The 25,250-nt window shown below is 43.1% G+C and overlaps 1 protein-coding gene across 1 annotated transcript in view; it reads left to right on the top strand.

Moving 5' to 3' along the window:
* Positions 1-25,250, top strand: part of ankar (ankyrin and armadillo repeat containing) — a 99,583-nt gene that overhangs the window by 53,946 nt on the left and 20,387 nt on the right. Inside the window, exons 11-16 of the mRNA XM_033023465.1 lie at positions 1,645-1,889; positions 8,667-8,835; positions 12,005-12,246; positions 13,472-13,625; positions 15,162-15,323; positions 17,632-17,738. Coding sequence (XP_032879356.1) covers positions 1,645-1,889; positions 8,667-8,835; positions 12,005-12,246; positions 13,472-13,625; positions 15,162-15,323; positions 17,632-17,738 — 1,079 coding nt within the window. The remainder of the gene's footprint in view (positions 1-1,644; positions 1,890-8,666; positions 8,836-12,004; positions 12,247-13,471; positions 13,626-15,161; positions 15,324-17,631; positions 17,739-25,250) is intronic.

Below are 25,250 nucleotides of genomic sequence, written 5' to 3'. Positions count from 1 at the left end.
CCAACATGTGCTTCTGCATGGGTAATTGAACCCAGTTTGCATCCACGTCTTGATAGTAACGGTAGAATTAATGATGTGGCAGGTAATGAGATTAGATTGTAGTGGTGTATGTTTCTGTTGTTGATGAGTCCACAGTGCCTCATGGATGTCAATTTTTAGCTCACAGTTTTATAGCCTATCCCAGTCTGGGAGTCTATTGATTCTGCACTGCATAACATGGTAGAATGTATCATCAGTGTGAACATTGGGTTTTAAGGACTGTGTGATGAAGTAACTTTGTGTGTTGCTAATGTAAACCGATGTAACTGCTCTAGGTGGAATGGTGAAGATGAGTAAAAATAGGTTTATCCCATATGGGAGTTCACTCACTATCTACTGTACACCCAGTATGTCAACAAAGTTCTTCAGGGTTTGGCCAACTCCGCTACTGACTGATGGTGCCATTAAGACACTCGTGGTGATCAGCATTGAAGGACCTCACTAGATTACATTTTATGCCCTTCCAGTCATTTTCCCAAGTGTTGTTCAACAAGGACGATCACTGAGTCAGAATGGCAGATGATAATCCAGACCAAGTTTCCTAGCGTATATTTCACCTGGAATCATGTTGCTTCATGTGGTCTGGAGTCGATGCTGAAGTCTATCTTCTACTCCCACCCACCCATACATTACTGTGCTGCCTTCACTGATGAAACTGTCCCAGGGATTGTGGTGGAGTATGGCTCACAAATTCTGATTTTTTTAATGCAACTTTGTCAGACTGTTGCTGGAGCAACTCAGCGAGTCAAGCAGCATCTCTGGAGCAAAGGAACAGATAATGTTTTGGGTCAGAACCCTTCTTCAGACTGGGAACCCTTCTTCAGCCAGACTTTGTCAGGATGTTGCTTGACCAGTTTGTTGGACAACTGTCCCATTTTGTACAGCAGTCACCAGATGTTTGAGAACAGGACTTTGTAAATCAACCGAGTTGGGAATAATTTTCCTGTGTCTGATGTTGGTGTCCAACGTTAGGCTGAACATCCATTTTTATTTTTTTCTCTATTTGGGCATGTGGTAATGATAAAACTGAGTGGCTTACTAGTCTATTTTAGAAGGTAGACAAAAAACTGGAGAAACTCAGCGGGTTAGGCAGCATCTATGGAGCGAAGGAATGGGTGACGTTTCGGGTCGAGACCCTTCTTCAGACTCGGACTACTTTAGAAAGCACTTAGAAGCCAAGCACATTTACAAATGATTAGTATTCATAATAATTCATGAAGTGAGGTAAAAAAATCATATATTGCTAATGTATGGAAGATGAAAATCTCGCATGGTGTTGGCGTCAGGAAAAACACACTCTTATTCCTTCAGGCAGGCATAAAATGAACATTGCAAACTCTATTGGAATCCCGGCAGCTAAACCAAAGATGCTTTAATTGTATTAAAATAATGCCAGCTATAGTTGTGCTAAGTTGAAACATGGAAACCTTTAGTGTAAGAGGGGCCATTTGTCTGCTGGAATATATTTGCCCTTTGAAAATTGATTTCATGCCTTTCTATTTATATAATTTCTCCACAAACTTTGTAGACATATTAAATGTTAGTTGCATTTTTGAGAAGCTGGATGATGTCATACTTAACACTGTTTTATTTTTTTTGATATAGGCAGCATTCCTCCTCTTATAGATCTGTTGAACAGTAACCAAGAGACACTGCAATGTATTGCTGCTGCGGTGCTGTGTAATCTCTCCTTCCATCTACCAGCCTGTGAATCAGTTATTGATTTTGGTATCATCCCAGGGCTTATTTCATTGCTGTACAGTAACAAGCCGGAGCTTCAGTCTCGTTGCTCTGTCATTCTCTTTGACATTGCCCAGGTTAAAAATAATGCCAGTCTCATTGCTACTCTTGTAAGTAATGTTTAATCATTATACTCCATTGTTATAAAAAGTATAGTTCACTGTATTACCAAAGGGTGAGTCATCACAAATTTATTGATACAACTTGCACAAATATATCATTTTTTAGCTGAGCAGACGCACTTTTAAAATGATTTCTCTTTTATACCACTGAAGGAATGTCAGAGTAGTTTCCACAAGGCTGCCATTGGACAAAAGAACAAAAAATTTCAACTGCAAGTTAGATCCAGAATAAACTGAGTCTTCACAATCTTGTAAACTGATTTTAAAAATCTCTGTTTTTGCCTGACAATTAAATTAATCGCAACATTCCATTTTTTATAATTGTTTTTCACTTGAGGTTCTTCTCAAATTTAGGGTTTGCAGCTCGTGAAACGATTGAACCAAGAACTAGTATAAAATCCTGTAATTTAAAATAGTAAGGTTAAACAAGAACTTACCAGTTTGAAGTTTGATCTGTATTTTATGAGGAGTTACGATGAGGGATTACGTGAAGAAGCCCGCCAGGACGCATGCGTGCCATTCTTCAAAGCAGCGGTGTGAAATCACAGATAACTGTAATGACTAAACATAGTAAGATTAGAGAAGAGATACCAGTTGAGTATATGATCAAGGGTGGAAGCGGAGGGCACGTAATCCCTCATCGTAACTCCTCATAAAATACAGATCAAACTTCAAACTGGTAAGTTCTCGTTTAATCTCACTATTTTACTTCGGAGTCACGTGAGTGACTACGTGAAGATTTTAAAGCTCTGTGATTTCATGCCGTGGAAACGAGTCCATGCATCACGTCTGCCTTGATGACTGTAGGAGGAATTGTGTTAACATAATTTGGACATGAATTCGACATTGAAATCATAAATTTTATGAACACAAAATTATAACCCCTTTTTATGGGTTTAAATTAATTTACAGAACTTAAAATTGTTTCTGCAAACGTTCCAGGTTTCATTACTGGTTTGTTGTAAAATAGTTGGAATGTTTTTTCCCCTGACCATCCTGCTGCCTTGAGGATTTGGTCCATTGGTACATCCAACTGTATCGCTGCCGATGTAGCTGCAGCCCTGGTGGAATGAGATTTAAAAATATTAGTATCCACCCCAGCCTGTGTTAGCACCTGTTTCAGCCATCTTGAGATGGTCTGGACCGTCACTCTTTTGTGTGGTTGCTTGTGGCTGACCAGAAGTGCCTTCTCATTGCCTCTTATGATTTTCGTTTTCTCCATGTATAACGACAAATGTCTTACTATACAGAGACGGTCATCTGTTGGGTATGACCTAAATTGTATATTGAGGCCTGCTGATCCCTGTCTGTTCTGCTTTACTAATTCATAGATATGAAACGTAATATTTTCAGTTGAGGAAGTCATGTTGTCCAGTCTTAGTTTATGCAGTGACTGTACCCTCTGTGCCGTGACCAATGCCATTAGCATGACTGTTTTTAACGTCAGTCTGTGTAGGGACAGAGCTGTTGCTGGAGACCAATTCCTGAGCATCTTCAGGACAATACTTACATCCCATATTTGGGAGTACCTGGTTCTTGGGGGATTAGTATTAAAAATTGCCCTCATAAGTTTTGTTACCAGTGGGTGAGTCCCAACAGAGTAACGCTCTGTCCCCTGCCATAGGTAAGTCGATAGGGCACTTCTGGCACAGTTGATGGCACTGTAACTGAGCCCCTCATCATAGTGGAGGCCTGCCAGATATTCCAGAACAGACGGGATGTTCATGTCTCTGTGGGTGATGTTGTTTTTGTGACAATGCATCTCCCACTTCCTGATATAGACCAGATACTGTTTTTTGGTTGACTGTCTTTGGGCCGCCGAGATCATGTTCACTGTTCGGTCCGTCAGTCCCAGTTGTAGTAGAGGTGTTTTTAAACTCTACAAATTAATAAGTTCAAATGGTTATGGCATGGGTGGCTATCCCTTGTTACGGGATGTAGCAATAAATCTGGTCTATGTGGGATGGTGATACATGGTTCTAATACCATGTTTAGTACCACTGGGAACCATGGTTGAGTAGGCCAATCGGGTACTACCAAAATACCAGACGCAGAGTCTTGTTGTATTTTCCTTAATACCCGACTGATGAGGCAGAAAGGAGGGAATGCGCAAATAAACAATTTCCCCCCAATGCAGCGAAAATGCATCTGTTGCCGCTGCCCCAGGGTCTGGTTCCCATGAAACATAATTTGCTAACTGGTGGTTAAGTCTGGATGCGAATAGATCGATATCTGGTGTTCCATATCTTGCTGTAATATCAGCAAATACTTTTTTTTTTTTAATTTTATTCAACATCCATTCGGTGTTTTCATTAAATTTGCGTGACCTGGTGTCTGCCACTAAATTTAGTCTTCCTGGTAGGTAAGTGGCTGATATCCAAATATCTCTCTGGATACACCATTGCCAAATTGTATTAGCCAGATTGTCACATGATGTCGATTTGTTTCCACCCATGTGGTTAATGTATGCTACCACGGTGGTATTGTCTATCTGTAGTCTAACATGCTGGTGATATGACCCAGTACAATATGACTTTAGGCCATGGAATGCACCCAACATTTCCAGGTAGTTTATGCCCAGTGTGAGTAATAATGATGCCTCCTGAGCAGTCCATCTACCTCCACAGCTGGTGATGGTATTGGTGGCTCCCCACCCAAGTGCACTGGCATCAGTTTGTAGTATGTTATCTATCCACCATTTTAGTTCCATTTTAGCTTTGATTGGTAGTTTCATAGGTCTGTCAAAGTGACCTGCATTGATTTTGAGTGCTTGTATTTTTGCTCTCTGTAAGTTTTGGTAATGTAGAGGTCCAAATTGTGTGGCTGGAAAGGCAGCCACCATTTTGCCAATTACTTTGCTACCAATCTGATGGATGGTTTGCTGATGTCAATGAGGTTATTGCAAGCCTCTATTGAATCTCTAGCCTTTCCCTTAGGCAGAGTCACCGATTTGTGAACTGAGTCAATGGTGAACCCCAAATAGTCCATAGTAGTGGAAGGCGTTAGTTTAGATTTAACTGGATGGATAATAAATCCCAGTTTTTTCAAATAACTGTTTTGTGGCTGTTACGGTTTGTTTGGCCAATTCCAAAGTTTTGCCCACAATGAGTATTTCATCTAAATATGCCATGACCATGTGTTTTCGTTTCCGTAGAAACGCTAGGGCTGGTTTCAAAATGTTTGTGAACAGCCTGGGGGCTGATGATAACCCATTTGGCAGTGCTTTATACTGCCACCGTTGTCCCATCCAGTTGAATTTTAAGTAACATCTGTGGTCACCGCGCATCTTCCAAGAAGGCCGGCCTGGGCCATGGCCTAAAAAAGAGTCATGTTTTGAATACCTGCCTTCGAGCTTTCACCAGTCATTCTTGTTCTGCTGGTGGGTGCGTAGGGGTGCTGTCTTTGGCTGTAGTGGGTTTTTGATGGAGTCCCTTTCATCCACTGTGCGTGCAAATGCTGTTATCCCTGCTGTTAGGAGTTTCAATAATTTTTGTAATTTGACGTCCATACACCTGACTCCTATTCCAATGTGTTTCCATATACAGGTGTTTACTATTGGAACATTCAGGGATATGCAGTTGCCCGGTGCCAGGTGTCTTGATGTGGTGTCCAGTACAGCCTGTTCTTGTAACTGGTTTAGAGACATATAGTCTATACTGGCAGCTAGCTTTGGCTCCAGATTTTGCCAGTCTGGTCTGGCTGTATGAAATTGGACACCATGTCCAGTAGGTTCTTTCGTTCCTGCACCCCTTGCACACTTGTCTTTCCTTCTGCGGACCCCTCTTCCAGGTCAGCCCAGAACTGACCCGCAGTGCTCCCCTCTGATGAGATAGAAGCACTGTGCAGCCCTTCAAGAGGTACTGCTGTGGGTTTATCATAGGGCCCACTGTGACCCGACTCCATCTCCCGGAGTCTGTCACGTTGGAGCAAATGCTCCACACACCACTCCATCCGGCTCCAGCACTCACGGTCGCTGGCCGCCCGCGGTTGTTCAAAGTCGGACTCCTCTGAGTCCACGACCTTGTTTGTTTTTTGTCTAGACTTACCTCCCGGCCGCGTGGATCTGGCCGGTGCGGAGGCAACATCGGGCACAGCTGATCCCACTATCGGTGATCCAAGTGCCGTTGGCTGCTGCTGGCTGCCCGCTGCTCCGCGGTCCTCCCTCACCAGCTTTGTCGCAGACCTTGTCTTCTTTGTTTTGTCCATGTTCCCACCTGTAGTTGGAAATGGAAACAAAAAAGACCGCAGAGTAAACTCTTACCTGCAAGTTGCGGCTGTTAAACTGCCGCTGCGGGGGAACGTCGTTCCACCGCATCTGACGTTTCGCAATGCGTGTAGCGATATGACACGCATGCGTCCTGGCGGGCTTCTTCACGTAGTCACTCACGTAACTCCGAAGTAAAATCCATTTTTGGCCAGCATTGACACAATGCGCCACATGGATTCCCCTCTTCTAACTTTATCAATTGAACCTTGGCTAATTTCTGCTTCAAGATAGGTGCTGTGGGGAATCATGGGCAATAGTTCATTATCTAGTTCTCTGCAGAGCAACATGTTTAACACATCATTGGTTTGCAGAGCCAAGCCATTACTCCAATATGAATAATTGGTCAATCGCATCGGAATTAATCAGTTTCCATAGATTTCATGCCATTTTCTGCCATGCATGTTACTGCATTTTAGGTTTATCCAAAAAAACATCTACACGCTGAAACAATCTGTAAATTTCCCTATTAAGCTTCCACCTCCAATGTAACTATATATTAGCAGCAGATGCAGTTCAAACAGGATTTCATGAGAAACAAAAGTTAGACCTTCACCAGATTTCCCAACAGCTCTTTCTATGAAACATTGAAACATAGAAATTAGGTGCAGGAGGAGGCCATTCGGCCCTTCGAGTGAACCATGGTTCCCTTTTGTGGTGAACCATGGGAAACAGGGATGAAAAGGAAAAGATTGATCTGAAATGCTGTTATATAATTGCTCCATCAGTAACTTGAATTGTCCTGTGCTTTTAAAATAGGGTGCTAATAAATTAGCTTTGTGTCAATATAAACTCTATTAATATAAGTATTTTTGTGTCTAATTGTTTTCTGCTTCCAATTATTATTGAGGAAATGTTGTGACATTTCAATTAATGTTTTCTTAAGATGAAAAGTTAATTATTTTATCAGTAAACATTCTCCTTGGCATGGAGATGTCAACTACTGATGTCTTGCGTAAATGGGAATTTTAATAAGTACTAGACGACCCATGTTGGGTTCCCGTCACACCGAAGGATTACATCAAAAAGGCGATCTGAAAATGACTATCTCACCCTGTCAGCTGCGCCTGCGCAGTTGGGGGAGGGTGGCCGGGCCACGCGTGCGCAGTTGGGGGCGCCATTTTCAATTGTGACGGGCCCGACGGACCCGGCAAGTGGTTAATTAAAGTTTATCCCTGTTGTGACGTCATAAAACATTTCAAATTAAAATATTCACAACATATGTAAATATTAAATCTGCCATCTTTGGTGCTTTATTCCAACCAAGAGCTCATGATATAAAATAATATAAAAATGATCTTTCTATACTTATACAATTCTTGAATATTCCCATTAAAAAAATAGTAAATGCACATATACAGGTTCTGTCTTCAGAAAAAGTCTTATTGGAATATGACCATTAGGAGATACCTTTATTCCTGGTTCAAAGCTGTACGATCCGTGAACCCGTTGGGAATTAGATAAAAATGGCAATCTGAAAATCGGCGAAGACAACCCTCCCCCAACTGCGCAGGCGTGCTGAGGACCCGTTGGGTGCCCTTTGTGACGCCAGTCATGTAAACACAAAATTATTGAATTAAAAAATAAGTAAATTAAAGTTTATTAAGGGAATTACTTTGTTTAATTGAACAAAACTTGATACAGCACACCCCAGGCGAATGGTGAGTAAGGCACCCCTGAAATTGTTGCGCTATCGTGTACCGTTTTGGTTGGATTTTGGGAACATAAATACATGCATGCATACATACATACATACATACATACAAGATGAGAGTTTTAGTCAAAATAGATTGGTCATTGATCAATTAAGTGATTCACCAGCTAAGTCATTTCTTCTGTAATCCATTTGGCCCAATTTTCTTCCATTGTCATGAAGCTAATTCATAGCACAGGTTATGAAAATTATTTGGGAGTGGGAGCAGATTATTTGGGAGCAGATGATATTTATTTTCTCTGGAGTGAGGGTCAATTATAACTACCCATTACCTCAGGTAAAATTATATATTTTTTCATAAACTCGGAATGAAACACATATTTTAACAAGCATTCATTGATTTCAGTGGTTGAGTTTGAGGTCATGGTTGTGGCCACTAGAGGGTGGTAATGAATTATAAATAAAATTATATTTCTGCAGATAGAACGAGAGTTTAATTATCCCAAGCTTAATCCAACTGAGTCAGTCAATGTAGTGATAAAACATACAGATGCTCTTTTGGTTTTAATGTGAAACCTGACCAGAAATTTGAGTTGATCTACAAGATAATAAAATAATAGTGTAAATTCTTTGCATCTTAGCACAGGATACTAAGCAGAGATTTAAACAAAAAGTGGAAAATATTGGAAACACCTGTTAAAAAGAAAATATTCTATACATTTATTAACTATAGCTACAATATATAGGTTCTGTTGTTATCTTAACATTACCTTAGTAGATGGTTTGCAATTTCTTGGAACTATGTGCAATTAAAGGTTCTGGAACGCCCATCATTTTTATTTTCTAGGGTGCAATTCCTCCTCTCGTGCAGATTTTAAATTCGGTTGTTGAAGACGTACTTGTCAATGCAATTAAATTCATTCAGATGTTATGCATTAACAATCCGATCAATCAGACCTTAGTAGTTAAAGAAGGGGCGATTCCACTTTTGGTGGAGCTTTTAAGTGGCCGCTCAGGTAATATTCTTAGTAAATGTTCTTCCAATATTTAAGTTGCAATTTTATTTTGCGTGGACAAAATGCCAGCTGCAAAGATGGGAAGGAGGGGGGTGGGCTGGAGAATGGTGAATGTTAATTTACAGATGATGAGATTAATTTGCAATGAATGTTGGCATTAGGTTGTAAAAATAAGCTTAAAAGTTGCTTCTGCATAATATCAAAGGGAACAAGGAGACGCTATTTGACATGGAATAGCAAATACCATAATAGGCACAACATGAGGTGGCTGGGGCAGTTTCAGTCAATTAAACCATCTTATGTACAAAATGGAATGGCTACATTCATTCATTTGTCATTGTCTTTGTTAGAGTCTGCAAATAAACATTTATATTTCATTGGTTGATATAATTTTATCCATATATTTAGTTGATATCATTTTACCCATATTTTTAGTTTTAGTTTTAGAGATACAGTGCGGAAACAGGCCCTTCGGCCCACCAAGTCCGCACTGACCAGCGATCCATGCACATTAACACTATCCTACACAAAATGTTTATGACACATACACCAAGCCAATTTACCTAAATACCTGCATGTCTTTGGAGTGTGGGAGGAAACCAAAGAGCTCGGAGATAACCCACGTGGTCACAGGGAGAACATATAAACTCCGTAGATACAGCACGCATAGTCAGAATCGAACCTGGGTTTCTAGCACGTCAAGCACTGTACAGGCTACAACTCTACCACTGCGCCACCGTGCCGTGCCACCCGTAAAACGGAACTAGCGAGGCCCCGGGCCCCAGTGAGATTTGAACTCATGACCCCTAGTTTACAAGACCAGTGCGACCTTGAGCGATTAAACTGATTACATTTTCATTGAAGAGTAGTCAACATTATGTCCCAACATTCATGGGCTGATAGGAACGTGCATGAAAGATGTTCTCTCAGAATAACACATACTGGGACGTGAAGACTAAAGTGTCTGCAAATGTATGAATCTAGAACAAAAACAGAATGCTGGAAGAACTCAGCATATTAAGCAGCATCTGAGGAGGGGAAAGATGTAAGTTGATGTTTCAGCTTAAGGCCCCACATCAGGACTGAGAAGGAACAAGAATGATTGTCGGTACATAATGGTATGGAAGAATATTAATAGAGACGTAGATGAAAGGTGGAACCAGATGGGGAGGGAATGATAAGCAGATGGAACCATGGGCGGTTCAGGTAGGGAAAAGGAGGAATGAACAAAGTTAGGTGGACAGGTGGACATAAATGCTGGAGAAACTCAGCGGGTGAGACAGCATCTATGGAGCGAAGGAATAGGTGACGTTTCGGGTCGAGACCCTTCTTCAGACTGATGTGAGGGTGGGGGGGGGGGGGAGGGGGTGAAAAGAAGAAAGGAAGAGGCGGAGACATTGGGCTGTGGGAGAGCTGGGAAGGGGAAGGAGGGAGAAAGCAAGGACTACCTGAAATTGGAGAAGTCAATGTTCATACCGCTGGGGTGTAAACTACCCAAACAAAATATGAGGTGCTGCTCCTCCAATTTGCAGTGGGACTCACTCTGGCCATGGAGGAGACCCAGGACAGAAAGGTCCGATTCGGAATGGGAGGGGGAGTTGAAGTGCTGAGCCACCGGGAGATCAGGTTGGTTAATGCGAACTGAGCGGAGATGAACGGGTGAATGTGTATGGGAGGAGAACACCAAACACATTGTTTTTCTACCAAAATCATTACTGATCTTCCTGCTAAAATAAACATAAAAGCATAAAAGTTAGCTTGTATATTGATTTCCTCAGACTTACACTAGTTATATGTTGTATGAATAACTTGTCACAGACACGGTGTAGACATGAAATTGTATCCCTACTTTCCCCATAGAGTTCATTATTAGTTGAAGAGAAAAAATGTGAATATAGATATCTGCCCTCAAGTATTCATCTCAACATGCATGATTCCCTAATTATTTCCTTAAGTGTCTATTTCACTGTTAGAAAAAGAATGTGCCTCATTTGAAGTCCTGAAATTGGAAAAAAAATTGGCATGAACATACGGAAAGTAATTGATAGTTCCAATAGACAATAGACAATAGGTGCAGGAGCAGGCCATTTGGCCCTTCGAGCCAGCCATTCAATGTGATCATGGCTGATCATCCCCAATCAGTACCCCGTTCCTACCTTCTCCCCATATCCCCTGACTCTGCTATTTTTAAGAGCCTTTAAGAGCCTATTTTTAAGTTCCAATTTCCAAAGATTGTTTTTTCTCCTTTAATTAGATTTTAACAAAACATTGTAGCTGCAGGTTTTCCCCATGGTATAATCCTCAAATTGAAGGAATTATAAATTGGTAGTACACAGGCTTCCTGGGTTATGAATGTCCTGATTATCCAATGTTATCCAATGTTAGGCATAATCTATCATTGATTTTTAAATATTTATTCAAGCTGGTAATGGTAATACAGTAATATTAAATTGTTTCATGGTATTTATTAATGACTGGATAGAGTATATATTCCATTAGTTTAATTATGGGTAGTCCTAGAGTGATTATTTAATGAAATTAAAGAATTGCAGCAAGTGTATGTAAAGTGATATACTATAGGTAGCTATAGAAAATAGATGTTTCTGACATGAGAAATCAGCTTGCGGACAGTTCTCGGTGACTCAACCCTCATGAACTGTATATATAAAGACAGTAATCAATAAATGACTGAGAGAGATAAAAAAACTGTTTGTCTTTGAATCGTTTCACAATCTGCTGTTTATTTTGAGCACTAGGTATTCTTTGTATTTATTCCTCGACGGATAGCCAAGAGACTGCAGATACCAGAATCTGAGCAAATCTCATACTGTTGGAAGAACTCAATGGGTCAGGGAGCAGCAGTGGAGGCAAAGGGATAGTTGACATTTCGAGTCAAGACCTTGCATCAGGACTGAAAGTGTAGAGTGAAGATGCCTAGTGTGAGCCTCTCATTGCTGGCAATTTCCCCGCTACGCTCGCTGCCCTGATTCAGCCCAAAACGTTGAATCTCCCACTGCCTCCACAGATGCTGCCCGACTCGCTTAGCTCCTCCAGAAGTCTGTTTTTTTTTTGTTCATTCTTTCAATCCAGTTGGATGTATTACCTGTATTAGAATGTGTAGTGAGATTCAGATACCTAACTTTTTTTGTGGAATTGTTATGTTACGTAGAAGTACTGAAGGGCTATTCTTCACTTGCTTTGGCTGAAATTGCTCGTGGACACAGTGTGAACCAGGATGTGATTGCTGCTGAAGGGGCAATTCCCCCTCTGGTAAAAATCCTCAGTGGACGGAAAATCAAGATGCAACTAAAAGCCATAGCAGCAGTGGAGGTATTAGCTGACAGAAACGCTGCAACACAAAAAGAATTTCTTGAGTTGTCTGCCGACAAACACATTTTGAAACTTCTTAAGGTATTTCACTATCAAAATCAGTGTGATTTATTTAAATTGTACACATATTTATCAGTAGATAAATACAAAATAGTGGAGTAACTTAGTGGGTCAGCAGCATCACTGGAGAAAATGGATAGGTGACATTTTGGGTCGAGTTTCTTCAGGTTATTTCATTATTTATCGGTAGCTTGTCCATTATGCAGAAACAGGTGATCCTGATAAATGGAGAAGTCTGAAGACTTCTTAAATGTGGAATAATTGTCGGAACGTTTAATGATCCTTCTAATTCATTATAAAGACAATTCTGTTTAACATACTTACATCCATTTTTTGCTTTCCAATAATTTGAACACCTCACATGCAGTTTAATTAAGTCATGCGTTGGCATTCAACATTGCCTTGTCCAGCAACCCAGCTTCAATCTTGACCACACATGCTGTCTGTTTGGAGTTTGCATGTTCTCTGTGTGACCCCTTCGGTTTCTGCTAGGTTCTCCAGCTTCATCCACATCCCAGAGACATGATAGTAACCAGGTTGATTGGGCACAAAAATTGTTTCGGGTTAAGGTATCCAGTAGAATCGGGGTGGGGGGATTGCTCTGTGAGCTGATATAGATTTGATGGACTGAATGGCTTCCTTCATTATCTTAAAAAATATATAAAATATTCTCCAGCCTGTGTTTACTTTTCTCCCCTGCATCTTTGCTATTCGTTTTATCTTCTCAAAGTGATAACACGTTTTTGCCTTTCATTGGCGAAAGAAACGTCGGCTAAATTTTCTGTCGGGTATATTTGTAATCATATTATGCTATGTTGCTATGAATATTGCTATGTTGCAGGTTACACTTAGGCCAAAGTGCACAAATGTACCTGATTTCCTTCTATAGAGGCTACTAGCAAATCAGATCACTGAAACAGGCATTAGAGTGTTGGTGAGCTCGGTTTTATGGAGGGGTGGAATATGAGATCAGACAGGAAAGTGCAGAAACAATGAAATCTAGTGGTGCTAAAGATGTAGATGATTACATTATCCCTCCCTCCACCCGCACCGAGAACAACACAAAAGTATCTTCCACATTTGAACTGGGTGATTTAAGAGGAAAACTCACCACCACCTTTCTGTGAGCAATAGGGATGAGTAATTAATGGTAGTCTTGCTTTGTTCCCTTCATTATGATGCTCTGAAATGTGGTGGTACAGTACATCTTACAGGAATACTTAACTCCTGTCATTTTTTTCTTCAGGTATTTGAAATAGAGATCAGAGAGCAAGCCGCAACAGCTATTTGGGCACTAGCTGGACAGACTCTCACCCAGCGAAAACATATGGCCAAGGATATTGGTTATAATTTGATCATTGATCTTTTACTTTCCTCATCTGATAAAATGCACTATGTTGGTAATTTGGTAATTGTTATTTTCTAATAAGTTGATGCATTGAGAAATGTATCACTAAGCATAGACTTCTAACATGATTATAAATAATGCTGAGAACCTAATGCATTGTGCATCTGTGTTTTAGGGTGCAAATGTTGTCACCTATACATATCAGTTTTGAACCTTTGTACTGTTTTCTGTGTAGAAGGGAGAGTTCAGAAAACGAGAGGCCCCATATGTTCTTTCAAGTGGCAATTACAGCGACCTGGTTATAATTTATCCAACTGCGCTCAGCCAGCTTCAGATAGTACACTCTGGTGTAGCAAGTGAAGGCATGGAGAAATTTCATATGTTTCGTATTTTTGTATTAATTATTTTATCTATTGAAATGTCCATGTTGATGTGCTGCCTTCTCCTATTTACGGGATCGTGTCATTCCTTAAAAATGTAAATTAAAACCATTAGGATTATGCACAAAACAGCTGAGATTATTCACCTTGCAAAAGTATTGTTTAAAGGAAATTTGGCAAAAATGTTGAAAATTATGACATTTTCTAGAGATGAATAAGAAGAAACTCCATTGACTGAAAATCTGGAAAGATACATATTTAATGCAGCAGGTAAAGTAGGAACAGATGAAAAAAATGTACTCCATACAGCAACTTTTAACAATCTGGAATGCTACGATGGATAGAATTGGAACTTTCAAAAGAAAAGTGGGTATATGCATGGAAAGGCTGCAAGGTAGAGAGTAGGGCCTCTGACATTAAGCCGAATGCCTTCCTACTGTTGTGTATTATTCATTGGCAGGCTGTAAAACAGTTGGATAAATGATCATTCAGTTGCAATAGAAAATCAAATTAATATCCTTATCAAAGTGGATAAATTAATAACTGACTTGAATTAGCCTTCTCCACAGAAAAACCTTTAGGCCAAACAGATGCATTTATTAGTTTTTATACAAATACAAAAACATTTTATGAAGTCATCAAATAGAATCAATAAACTCGATCAGCATACAAATTGTTTGCTATCTAATGAAGGAAAATTTACAGGGTATTTAGTTAGATGATTATGGTTTACTTAGGGCATAACTAAATTAAGTTGTTTTAATTCAAGTTTATTACACAAAAGTATATTCTCTAATATTGGACATTTGAAAATTCTGCAGAAAGCAAATATATAAAATGTGTAGGATCAGTTTGTATAATGGATAAATTGCGATCATTTCTGAAGGAAAAATAGTTTGATAAATATTTGGATTTCTAATTATTCCTTAACTTATTCATAACATTTTTATTAATTGTGGCTTTCTTTTCCTTAAGCATTTTATTCAATATAGCTTAGATAGCATTGCTATTTCATTATTTTTCAATGGAATAACATACTTAAGTTAACCAAACTAAGAAAAGATTTTTACCTCATCCCTGGCTATTACATCTTCTTGGTGTTTTTATTAATCATTTTGAATTGCATTTTGTGAGAATGTTTATGTGAATCAATCTTTTTTCACATCTCACTGTAAATATTTGAAATAAACAGTTGTTTATTTGCTTAGCTTGCCAGGCAATGATTGCTCTAAGTGAGTGCAGCAAGGAACAACAAAACAAAATTTGTACAGAAAATGGACTCCCTCCCTTGATTCGACTTTTAAGGAGCTCAAGAATATCTCTGCGTACATTGTTGAGTGGTATCACTGTTCTGGGGACAATGTGTGTTGGTTAGTATACTCCTATCACTAAATGTTATATCACAGGCATTTTGAAATGGCATTTAGTGCATCAGCTAAATAATCGTCCTGCACTGAAATTATTCTCCCCTTTCCTATCCGTTTCTTCAAAACTCCTTCTAAAAAGCTTTGACTCATGTAAGAACCCTTGATAATCTTAAGGGCCTGTCCCACTTGGACGTTATTTGCGCGTCATTTACGCGACATCATTTACGCGTCACAACGCACATGGCGCGTGGTGAGACGTGGTGGCGTAGGCAGTGATGCGCCGTCGCGCACCGTGCCCCAGGATTTTGGGATTCACAAAATCTTCGCGTGCCACCTGTGTGACATGCAAATGACGCACAAGTGGGACAGGCCCTTTACACCATATTCAGGCTGTCATTTGTTGAGATACAAGCCTAGAGAGTTTTGGTATAACCTTGGTCAATTATCTATCTGATCTATTCCCTGGATAATTTAATAAATTTCTGTAAGGTCACTCATCAACCACCGTCACTCCAGGGGGAAAAAATCCAGCCTGTCTACTCTCTCCTAGTAACTCAAAGCCTTCAGTCCATCATCTTCTTTGTGAATCCTTTACGTACCCTTTGTAGCTATCCACATCTTTCCTATAGCATTCTGACCTGATTGCTCTACTACAAGTGCAGTTGAACCAATACTTTGAACAACTGACTCAACATGTTACATAAAACATGTCTGAAGAAGGGTCTTGACCCAAAACGTTACCCATTCCTTCTCTCCAGAGATGCTGCCTGACCTGCTGAGTTGCTCCAGCATTTTGTGTCTACCTTTGATTTAAACCAGCACCTGCAGTTCTTTCCTTCACATGTTACATAAAACCCTACACTTAAATACCATTGCCATTTTGCTTATTATAAAATAAAACTGTTGTTGTTAGAAATCTGAACCCCCAAAAAATCAGAAAATGCTGGAAGACTTAGCAGCTCCGGCAGTATTTGTGGATAAGGAAACAGAATTAACATTTGAGGGTGAGGATTCCATTTCAAAACTGGGAAAGACAGAAAACAATTTAGTTTCAAGATGCAGAAAACGTGGGAAGGGGATAGAAAGGACAGAGGGAATAGTGGTTAGGATGAAGTTAGGGTTGCCTTTGGGATGAGCAGTGGTGGATGGTTCAATGGCAGCAGTGAGGAAGTGAAAAACAGGCAGGGGAGTGTGAAATGCAGCAACAGGAAGGGATGTGATCCATGTCCCTCAGGTCAGGCTTTGCTAATGGAGAGAGAAAAACGGAGCCAATCTCACAGATTAATAACTTTTAATGGAAATGTCCAGTTCTGATACAGACTGAGAAAGCAAGGTATCTGAGTTTGTAGAATTCAACATTAAATCTAGAAGTCTGCAATATGCCAGGTGGAAGTTCATGCTGGGCTTCACTGTAACAGGTGAAAGTGGGAATTGGATGGAGTATTAGAGTGGCAGGCAACAGGAAAGTTAGGGTCACCTCTGCAGACTGAACATGGGTGCTCCCCCAATCCAAATTTGTTTCCTCTAATGTAAAGGAGATCATATTGTGAGCACTGAATGTACTACACTAAATTGGAAAACATGCATGTGAATCACTGTTCACTGAATTGCAGGAAGGGTTGAGATGAAAGAAGAGGTGTTGCATCTCCTGTGGTTTCATGGAAAGTGGCATGAGACAGAGAGTGGTCAGTGGGGACAGAAAGCCGGAAAGGGAATAGTACTGTCAAAATGCTGAAAGGGGAAGAGAGGGCAATGTGTGTTTGGTGGTAGTATCTTGTTGAATTGGCAGCAATTGCACAATCAATTGAAAGCAAAAGCTGATGGGATGACATTGAGGAGCTGGGTAATTCTATCCTTGCTCTGTCCAGGAGAAGGCAGAATGAGAGCAGAGATGTGGGAAACAAATGAAATGCGTTCAGGGCTTTGTAATGTAAGAAGGACAATCACAGTTTCGGAAGAAGGTGGACATATCAAGCCAGTGTGGAAAATTCAATTGTAGGAATAAATAAAATAGAGATAGAGGAACTGGACGATTGAAATGGAGTTCTTACACAAGGCAAAGTAGGAGGAAGTATAGTTGAGATGATTGTGAGACTGTCATGGATACATATTGCTGGCTTTACCCTTAAGGTGGGGTTGAGGAGATTCAGGAAGAGCCAGAGAGAAACCATGTGAAAGAGCTGCCAAATTCCACCCTGTTCTCACCTGGTCCATCTCTGAATCTTTCTTCACATTCGGGAGAAAAAAATAATCACAGTTATGAATCTAGATCATGTACTTAAACAATTATAACAGATGTTTTGCTTTGTAGGTGTTGCACATAAAAATAATCCCTTTAGTCAAAACAAAATTACAGAAGAGGGTGGTGTGGATGTACTCCTTCATTTGCTTGCTGTTTCACGTTCTCATCAAGTGCAGGTAACATTCAAGGGATTATTACAATGTCAAGACTGCATTTATTTGTGGTAATTGGAGCAATTTACATAAGAGGAAAAAGGTCTCTTATTGCCAATCTACGCCTGTGGAGCGTAGTTATTGCAAACATGCCAACCAACACAATTTTAGACCTTGTTTTGAGCAATTAAATTGCTTTTCAATGTATCAAAATTAAACTTTAACCAGTTGTTGTTTGAATGAAGAATAAGAATAATGGTATCAGAAGTAATCAATTTGAAATAAAGTTCCTTGATTGTTAATTTAGCATAAATATGACAAAGAGTCCAAACCTGCCTATTTTACTGGCACAAAGAACATTGATATTTAATTTTGCAGTGGAGAGACTCATGCCAGATCTGCAGAGGATCATTGATTAACTGCTCAACACATTTTATTTAGGGGCTCAAAACGTCACCTATCCATGTTCTCCAGGGATGCAACCTGACCTACTGATTTTCACAGAATGTTGTGTCTTTCCTTGGTAAACGAGCATCTGCAGTTCATTGTTTCTGCATTGTGACTGCTCCACTGCAAGACATCCTCAAGGTATGCCTCATTTTGAAGAGGTTTCCTCAGAATCCGAAGAAGGGTCCCGATCTGAACAGTCCCAGTTACTATTCTCTAGGAATGCTGCCTGGCCTGCTGTGTTACTCCAGAATTTTGTGACTTTCCTTTGTAAACCAGCATCTGCAGTTCTTTGTTTCTAGAAAAAAAACATTCATGTACTACTGCAGATCTGTGCACTCCCTCACAAATATCCTTGCCCTTTGTGGGTATAAATCTGGGCCTCTGCATTGGCTGAATTTCATTTAGCCTGTCAGGCAAACACTTTGCTTCTGGTACCATAAGACATAGGAGCAGAATTAGGCCATTCAGCCCATCGAGTCTACTCTATCATTCGATCATGGCTGATCTATTTTTGCCTCTCAACCCCATTCTCCTGCGTTGTCCCTGTAACCTTTCACTCCCATGCTAATCAAGAACCTATCAATACCTCTACCACCATCCATAGCAATTAATTCCACAGATTCACCACCCACTGGCTAATGAAATTTCTCCTCATCTTCATTCTAAAGGTGGGTATGTCCTGTTATTCTGAGGCTGTGGCCTCTATTTATGCACACTCCCGCTACTGGAAACTTCCTCTTCCACTCCATCTAGGCCTTGTTCAGTAGGTTTCAATGAGATCTCCTCACATCATTCTAAATTTCAACAAGCACAGCACCAGAGCATTCAAACGCTCTTCGTATGTTAAGCCAATCAACCCTGGGGTCATTCTCAAAAACCACCTCTGAACCCACTTCAACGCCAGCACATCCTTCCTCAGATATGGGGCTCAAATCTGCACCTGCAACTCAACCTGTTTATCCTGAATCAAACCAAGCTTTAAATTTGCTGTACCTATTTTGAAGATCAAAGAATTAATCCTTCAGAAAGTTTACGGTAAACAGTTGACTTTCATATAAAAACTAAAACAGTAATGGTAATTCATTCCAATTTGATTACGACAAGGTTCTTAACTCATAGATATGTGTGCCTTTTAGATATCTACTAGACCAAATGGGACACGTTGGGTCCCTGTCACAGGCGGGGGCTTGGTCCCCCAATGCAACCCATTCCCCCAACGCAATATTCAACCACTCACCCATAGCCCCCACGGGATGCCTGGTCCCCCAACGCAACCCATTCCCCAAAGCAATATTCCACCACTCACCTGTTCCTCCAACACAACCCGTTCCCCCAACGCAATATTCCACCACTCACCCATAGCCCCGCAGGGGCGGCTCATTTCCCCTTATTCACCCTCCCTCATTAAACTTTAAAAGAACATCCAATTGCACTTGCATTTCTTGCCAGGACTCAGTGTCCTGGGATTTGCAGCATTGTAGCGGGCAGGGCTACAATCCCTTTGTGACATCACAGCTGTAACTGCCACTGCAGTGTTCAAGTAATTTTTCTCAAAGTGGGGTTTTATAAAGTTAAAAATGTGAATAACTTGTAAAATATAACACCAATGTGATTGAAACTTGATAAAAAGACACCACAAGACAATTGTGAGTAAGGTGGTCCAAAAATTGTAGCGCTACGTGTATCACGTGTTCCAGAAGTGGCGGCGCTGGTGAACGGCTGCAGCTAGCCTGCAGTCCGTTTGTTTTTACTTTTTTGTGTTGTTTTTTTCGTCTTGTTTAGTTAAGTTTTGGTTTTTAGGTTTGTGTTATGTGTGTGGGGGGGGTTGAAACAGGGCTTTCTGTCTCTCCCTTCGGGGGAATGCGACTTTCTTGTCGTATCCCCCTTCTCTGCCTCCGTCTGCGCTGAGGCCTAATGGCGGAGTTGGCGACCTCGAGGCTCCGGAGGCAGAGCCTGTCAGGACTCGCCCTGGGCTCGCTCCCGTGAGGGCGGCCCGGCTCGAGGCTGGAACGGCGCTCCCGTGAGGGGCTCCCGTGAGGGCGGCCCGGCTCGAGGGTAATGGCGCTCCCGTGAGGGCGGCCCAGCTCGAGGGTAAGGCGCTCTCGTGAGGGCGGCCTGGCTCGAGGGTAACGGCACTCCCGTGAGGGCGGCCTGGATTGAGGGTAACGGCGCTCCCGTGAGGGTGGCCCAGCTCGAGGGTAACGGCGCTCCCGTGAGGGCGGCCCAGCTCGAGGGTAACGGCGCTCCCGTGAGGGGCTGAGACGCTCCCGTGAGGGCGGCCCAGCTCGAGGGTAACGGCGCTCCCGTGAGGGCGGCCCAGCTCGAGGGTAACGGCGCTCCCGTGAGGGGCTGAGACGCTCCCGTGAGGGCAGCCTGGCTCGAGGGTAACGGCGCTCCCGTGAGGGCGGCGCAGCTCGAGAGTAACGGCGGTCCCGTGAGGGCGGCCTGTCGCGGGGCTGAGACGCTCCCGTGAGGGCGGCCTGGCTCGAGGGTGGAACGGCGCTCACGTGAGGGCGACCCGGCTCGGGGCTGGAACGGTGCTCCGGTGGCTGAGACGGCGTTCTGGCGGCGGCGGCCTGAGTCCGGGGTTCGGCCGCGGGCCAGTGGACGATATCGTCAACAGCTGCGTCCGCTGGACTGGAGGGTGGCAGCTTCGACCACCCCCGGGCTGCGGAGTTTGAACCGGCCCGTTCGCGGAGCTCGGTGAGCCGCGGGACTGACTTACCATCGCTCGGTGGGGTATCGCCTCAGCGCAGAGGGAGAAGAGGAGGGAAGAGACAGCAGCCCTAAGATTTTTGCCTCCATCACAGTGAGGAGGTGCTTGGTGGACTCACTGTGGTGGATGTTAATTTGTGTTTACTGTCTGTTCTGTTGTTTATTATTGTATGTATGGCTGCAGGTAACGACATTTCGTTCAGACCGTAAGGTCTGAATGACAAATAAAAGGATCTAATAATTTGCCGTAGTTCCAGGACCCCCACACAGACTGACATAAATAGAAACAAACAAGATGAGAGTTTTAGTAATGTAATGCATTCAGAAAGTATTCAGACCCCTTTACTTTTTCCACATTTTGTTACGTTACAGCCTTATTTTAAAATGGATTAAATTATTATTTTTTAATCATCAATCTAGGCACAATACCCCATAATAAAAAAGCGAAAACAGGTGTTTAGAAATGTTTGCAAAGTAATTAAAAAGAAATAACTAAAATATCACATTTACATAAGTATTCAGACCCATTACTCAGTACTTTGTTGAGGCACCTTTGGCAACAAATACAGCCTCAAAGTCAAAGTCAATTTTATTTGTCACACACACCTGAAGGTGCAGTGAAATGAATTTGCCAGCAGCAATACACTTAAAAAGAACACACAATACACAATAAAATTTAACACAAACATCCACTACAGCATTCTTCACTGTGGTGGAAAGCAACAAAGTTCAGCCTCCTTTGTTCACCCGTGGTTCGGGCCATAACCCCTCCGTAGTTGCCGCTACGGACGGCCCAATGTACAGGCCCTCTCGGCACTTTCCTACTGGAGACCGCAGCTTCAAGATGTTATAGGCCGGCGGTCGGAGCTCTTCTCCAGCGATCCCTGGCGAGGGATCCCAAGCTCCGGATGGTAAGTCCACGCCATGCCCGTGGCGAGAAGCTCCGCAGACCACAGCCCCACGATGTTAACGTCACCAGGCCAGCGATCAGAACATTCCTCTCTGGCGATCCCCGGCAAGGGTTTGCCCGCTCCGCGATGGAAAGTCCGCGCTGCGCTTGCTGCCGATGCTCCGGTCCCGACTCCAGGAAAGGTCGCTCCAATCTATGGTGTTAGGCTGCGAGGGAGGTGACATGGAAAAAGTCGCCTTTCCGTCGAGGAGGCGACCGAAAGCGGTTCCCCCCTTTCTCCTCCCCACCACCCCCCACACAAGACACACCAAGACACACCCAGGCTTACATTAGACACACAAAAAAAGACGAAATAAAAAACACGCTGCTGGGAGGGAGGTCAGCCGACTCGCAGCGCCCCCACGACCTATACCCAAGTCTTTTTGGGTATCACGCTACAAGCTTAGCACACCTGTATTTGGGTAATTTCTCCCATTCTTCTCTGCAGATCCTCTCAAGCTCTGTCAGATTGGATGGGGAGTGTTGATGCACAGCTATTTTCAGGTCCCTCCAGAGATGTTCGATCGGGTTCAAGTCCGGGCCCTGGCTGGGCCACTCAAGGACATTCACAGACTTGTCACAAAGCCACTCCTGCATTGTCTTGCCTGTGTGCTCAGGGTCAATGTCCTGTTGGAAGGTGAACCTCCGCCGATGGAGCAGGTTTACATCAACTTTGCTCCATTCATCTTTCCCTCGATCCTGACTAGTCTCCCAGGTACTGCTGCTGCAAAACATCCCCACAGCATGATGCTGCCACCACTATGATTCACTGCAGGTATGGTATTGGCCAGGTGATGAGCGGTGCCTGGTTTCTTCCAGGCGTGACGCTTGGCATTCAGGCCAAAGAGTTCAATCTTGGTTTCATGAGACCAGAGAATCTTGTTTCTCATGCCTTTTGGCAAACTCCAAGCAGGCTGTCATGTGCCTCTTACTGAGGAGTGACTTTGGTCTGGTCACTCTATCATAAAGACTTTGAGGCTGCAATTGCTGCCAAAGGTCCCTCAACAAAGTACTGAGTAAAGGGTCAGAATACTTATGTAAATGTGATATTTCAGTTATTTCATTTTAATTACTTTGCAAATATTTCTAAACACCTGTTTTTGCTTCTTCATTCTGGGGTATTGTGTGTAGATTGATGATAAAAAATGAATTTAATCCATTTTAAAATAAGGCTGTAATGTAACAAAATGTGGAAAAAGTGAAGGAGTCTGAATACTTTCGGAATGCACTGTATATAGGTGTGAGTAATGAACCTTGTCATAATCAATTTGGGATGAATGACCATTTCCGTGTTTTTAGCAGTCAGTAGCTAAAGGAGATTTTTGTAAGGGGACTAGGAAACATAATCAGCTATAATCATGTGTAAAGGATATATTTTCTTCAAATAATTATTTGCTTCAAACTGCTGTCTGAAGATTATTGTAGCTGCATATATTGAATGATCACAGCTTTTATACAGTACAACTTGAGAGGTAATGAGATTTTCTTTATTTCAACAAGTTATATTTAAATTCCCATGTTTAAGATTTGACCATGTGATATTTGATGCAGACTTCTGATCCATTTTGTGTGATATACCATTTGGTTCTGTTTAGTAACATTTTGAGATATAGGTAAAACTTTACTGTGTTGAAGCAGAGGGAAATGTAAGTATCACACTGATTAGACAAGAGAGCAAGAGGTTGCAATTTTACTTCGAAGTCACGTGAGTGACTACGTGAAGAGCCCGCTCAGCACGCATGCGCGGCATTACGTTCAGCAGTGCAACAGTGGCGCATCGGGAGTCAGGCGCTCCCGCTACGGGGTGAAAGAACGGACCGTCAGGTAAGCTCTGAGGTCGGGTTTTCTTTCACAGGGAGCCTTCTGCTTTCAGGCAGAGAAGAAAGGCTCCAGAACAAACCTGTCCCCCGCTCGACTCCACGGAGGAGCGTTCCATCTGGGGGGGGGGGGGGCAGCAACAAGGCGGTAGGACCGCTTACCCGGCGCTCCGCTATTCCCCGACACCGCGCTGGAAGTAAAGCCACGGAAGAGGCATCCGGCCGGTGGCTTCCGACTTGTCGGACGGGGACGTCTCTCCACCCGCACGGGGGGAAAGACAGCCGCCTGAAAAGACCTGTTCCCCGCTCGACTCCACGGAGGAGCATTCCATCTGGGGGGACAGCATCAAGGCGGTAGGACCTGTAAAAGGACTTGTTCCGACACACAAAGTCTCTTACCAAGTATCTTTATTTAGTCACTACACACATTGTGCTCTAGCTGTCCGTGGTCATCACTGGGACTAGAGAGAGAGCTAGAGGCGGGGAAGCTACAATTATACAGGAGACAATGGGGCGTGGTTAGTAGTGGTGAGGTCACTATGTTAAAGGAGCATGCACTGATCTACATCCTTTCTCTTGGAAACAAAGCGACCACGGCTCATACGCTAGAGGCAAACCAGAAACAGTCGGAAAACATTATGAAGCAGACTACTCGCCCACGCCGTACCGGACAGGCGGCTTGACCAAACGCCCAGAGCGGGTGCGCAACCCGCCTTCCCCTTCCACCGCAGGAGCAACAAGAACGGGGGCAGGGACAGAGATAGGGGAACCGGGAGACGAAAGCCCAGGGGGAGGAGGAGAACAAGGCGAAGGAACGGGCCCCACAGCAGGTGAAGGAGGAGAAGGGGGACTCCGTGTGGGCTGGGCACCATGAGCTGAGAGGGAAGGGTCCGTGGCATGCGAGGAGTGACAGGGGCAGGAGTAGTCGCAGGCGGCGGTGAATGGACTGGCGGCGGGGGCTGGACAGGTGGCGGGGAATGAACAGGCGGCGAAAACGGGTCCGCGGGAGGCGGAGAAGGCTCGTTGACTAGCAGCAGGTGCTGGCGTGTCCGACGGTACACGGTGCCCTCGTAATTAACCAGGTAGGACCGGGGAGAGTCGGCATTGCCAACGACAACGGCCAGCCGGTGATGACCGGAGGTGGACATCATCCGAACAACCTGGCCTGGGAACAGACGGGGAAGTAGTCGGGAAGATTTATCAAAGGAGCGCTTTTGGATGACCTGTTTCTCGATGATGCGCTCCTTGACAGCGGCAGGGCTGCGGACATTGCTGGGCGTTAGAGATTGCTCAGAAACCGGGAGAGGGGGTCTAGTGGTGCGGGACATGAGGCGCTGGGCAGGCGAACCAAGTGCGGGGTCCCGGGAAATGTTGCGGAGGTTGAGGAGGGCAAGATAGAAGTCTGAATGGGACAGACGGCAATGTTCCAGCAGCTCCTTGGCACTGCGGACAGCGTGCTCCGCAAGGCCGTTGCTTTGCGGGTACTCGGGGCTGCTGGTGATGTGGCGAAAGTTCCATAGGGCGGCGAAAGCGGCGAACTCTGCGCTGGAAAACTGTCCGCCGTTGTCAGATTGGAGAGTCACCGGGGAACCAAAGGTAGAAAAG

The sequence above is a fragment of the Amblyraja radiata genome, chromosome 7, assembly GCF_010909765.2.
Source record: "Amblyraja radiata isolate CabotCenter1 chromosome 7, sAmbRad1.1.pri, whole genome shotgun sequence".
Lineage (NCBI taxonomy): Eukaryota > Metazoa > Chordata > Chondrichthyes > Rajiformes > Rajidae > Amblyraja > Amblyraja radiata.
Note: the sequence above shows the minus strand (reverse complement) of the source record. Positions and strands in the feature narration are given on the sequence as shown.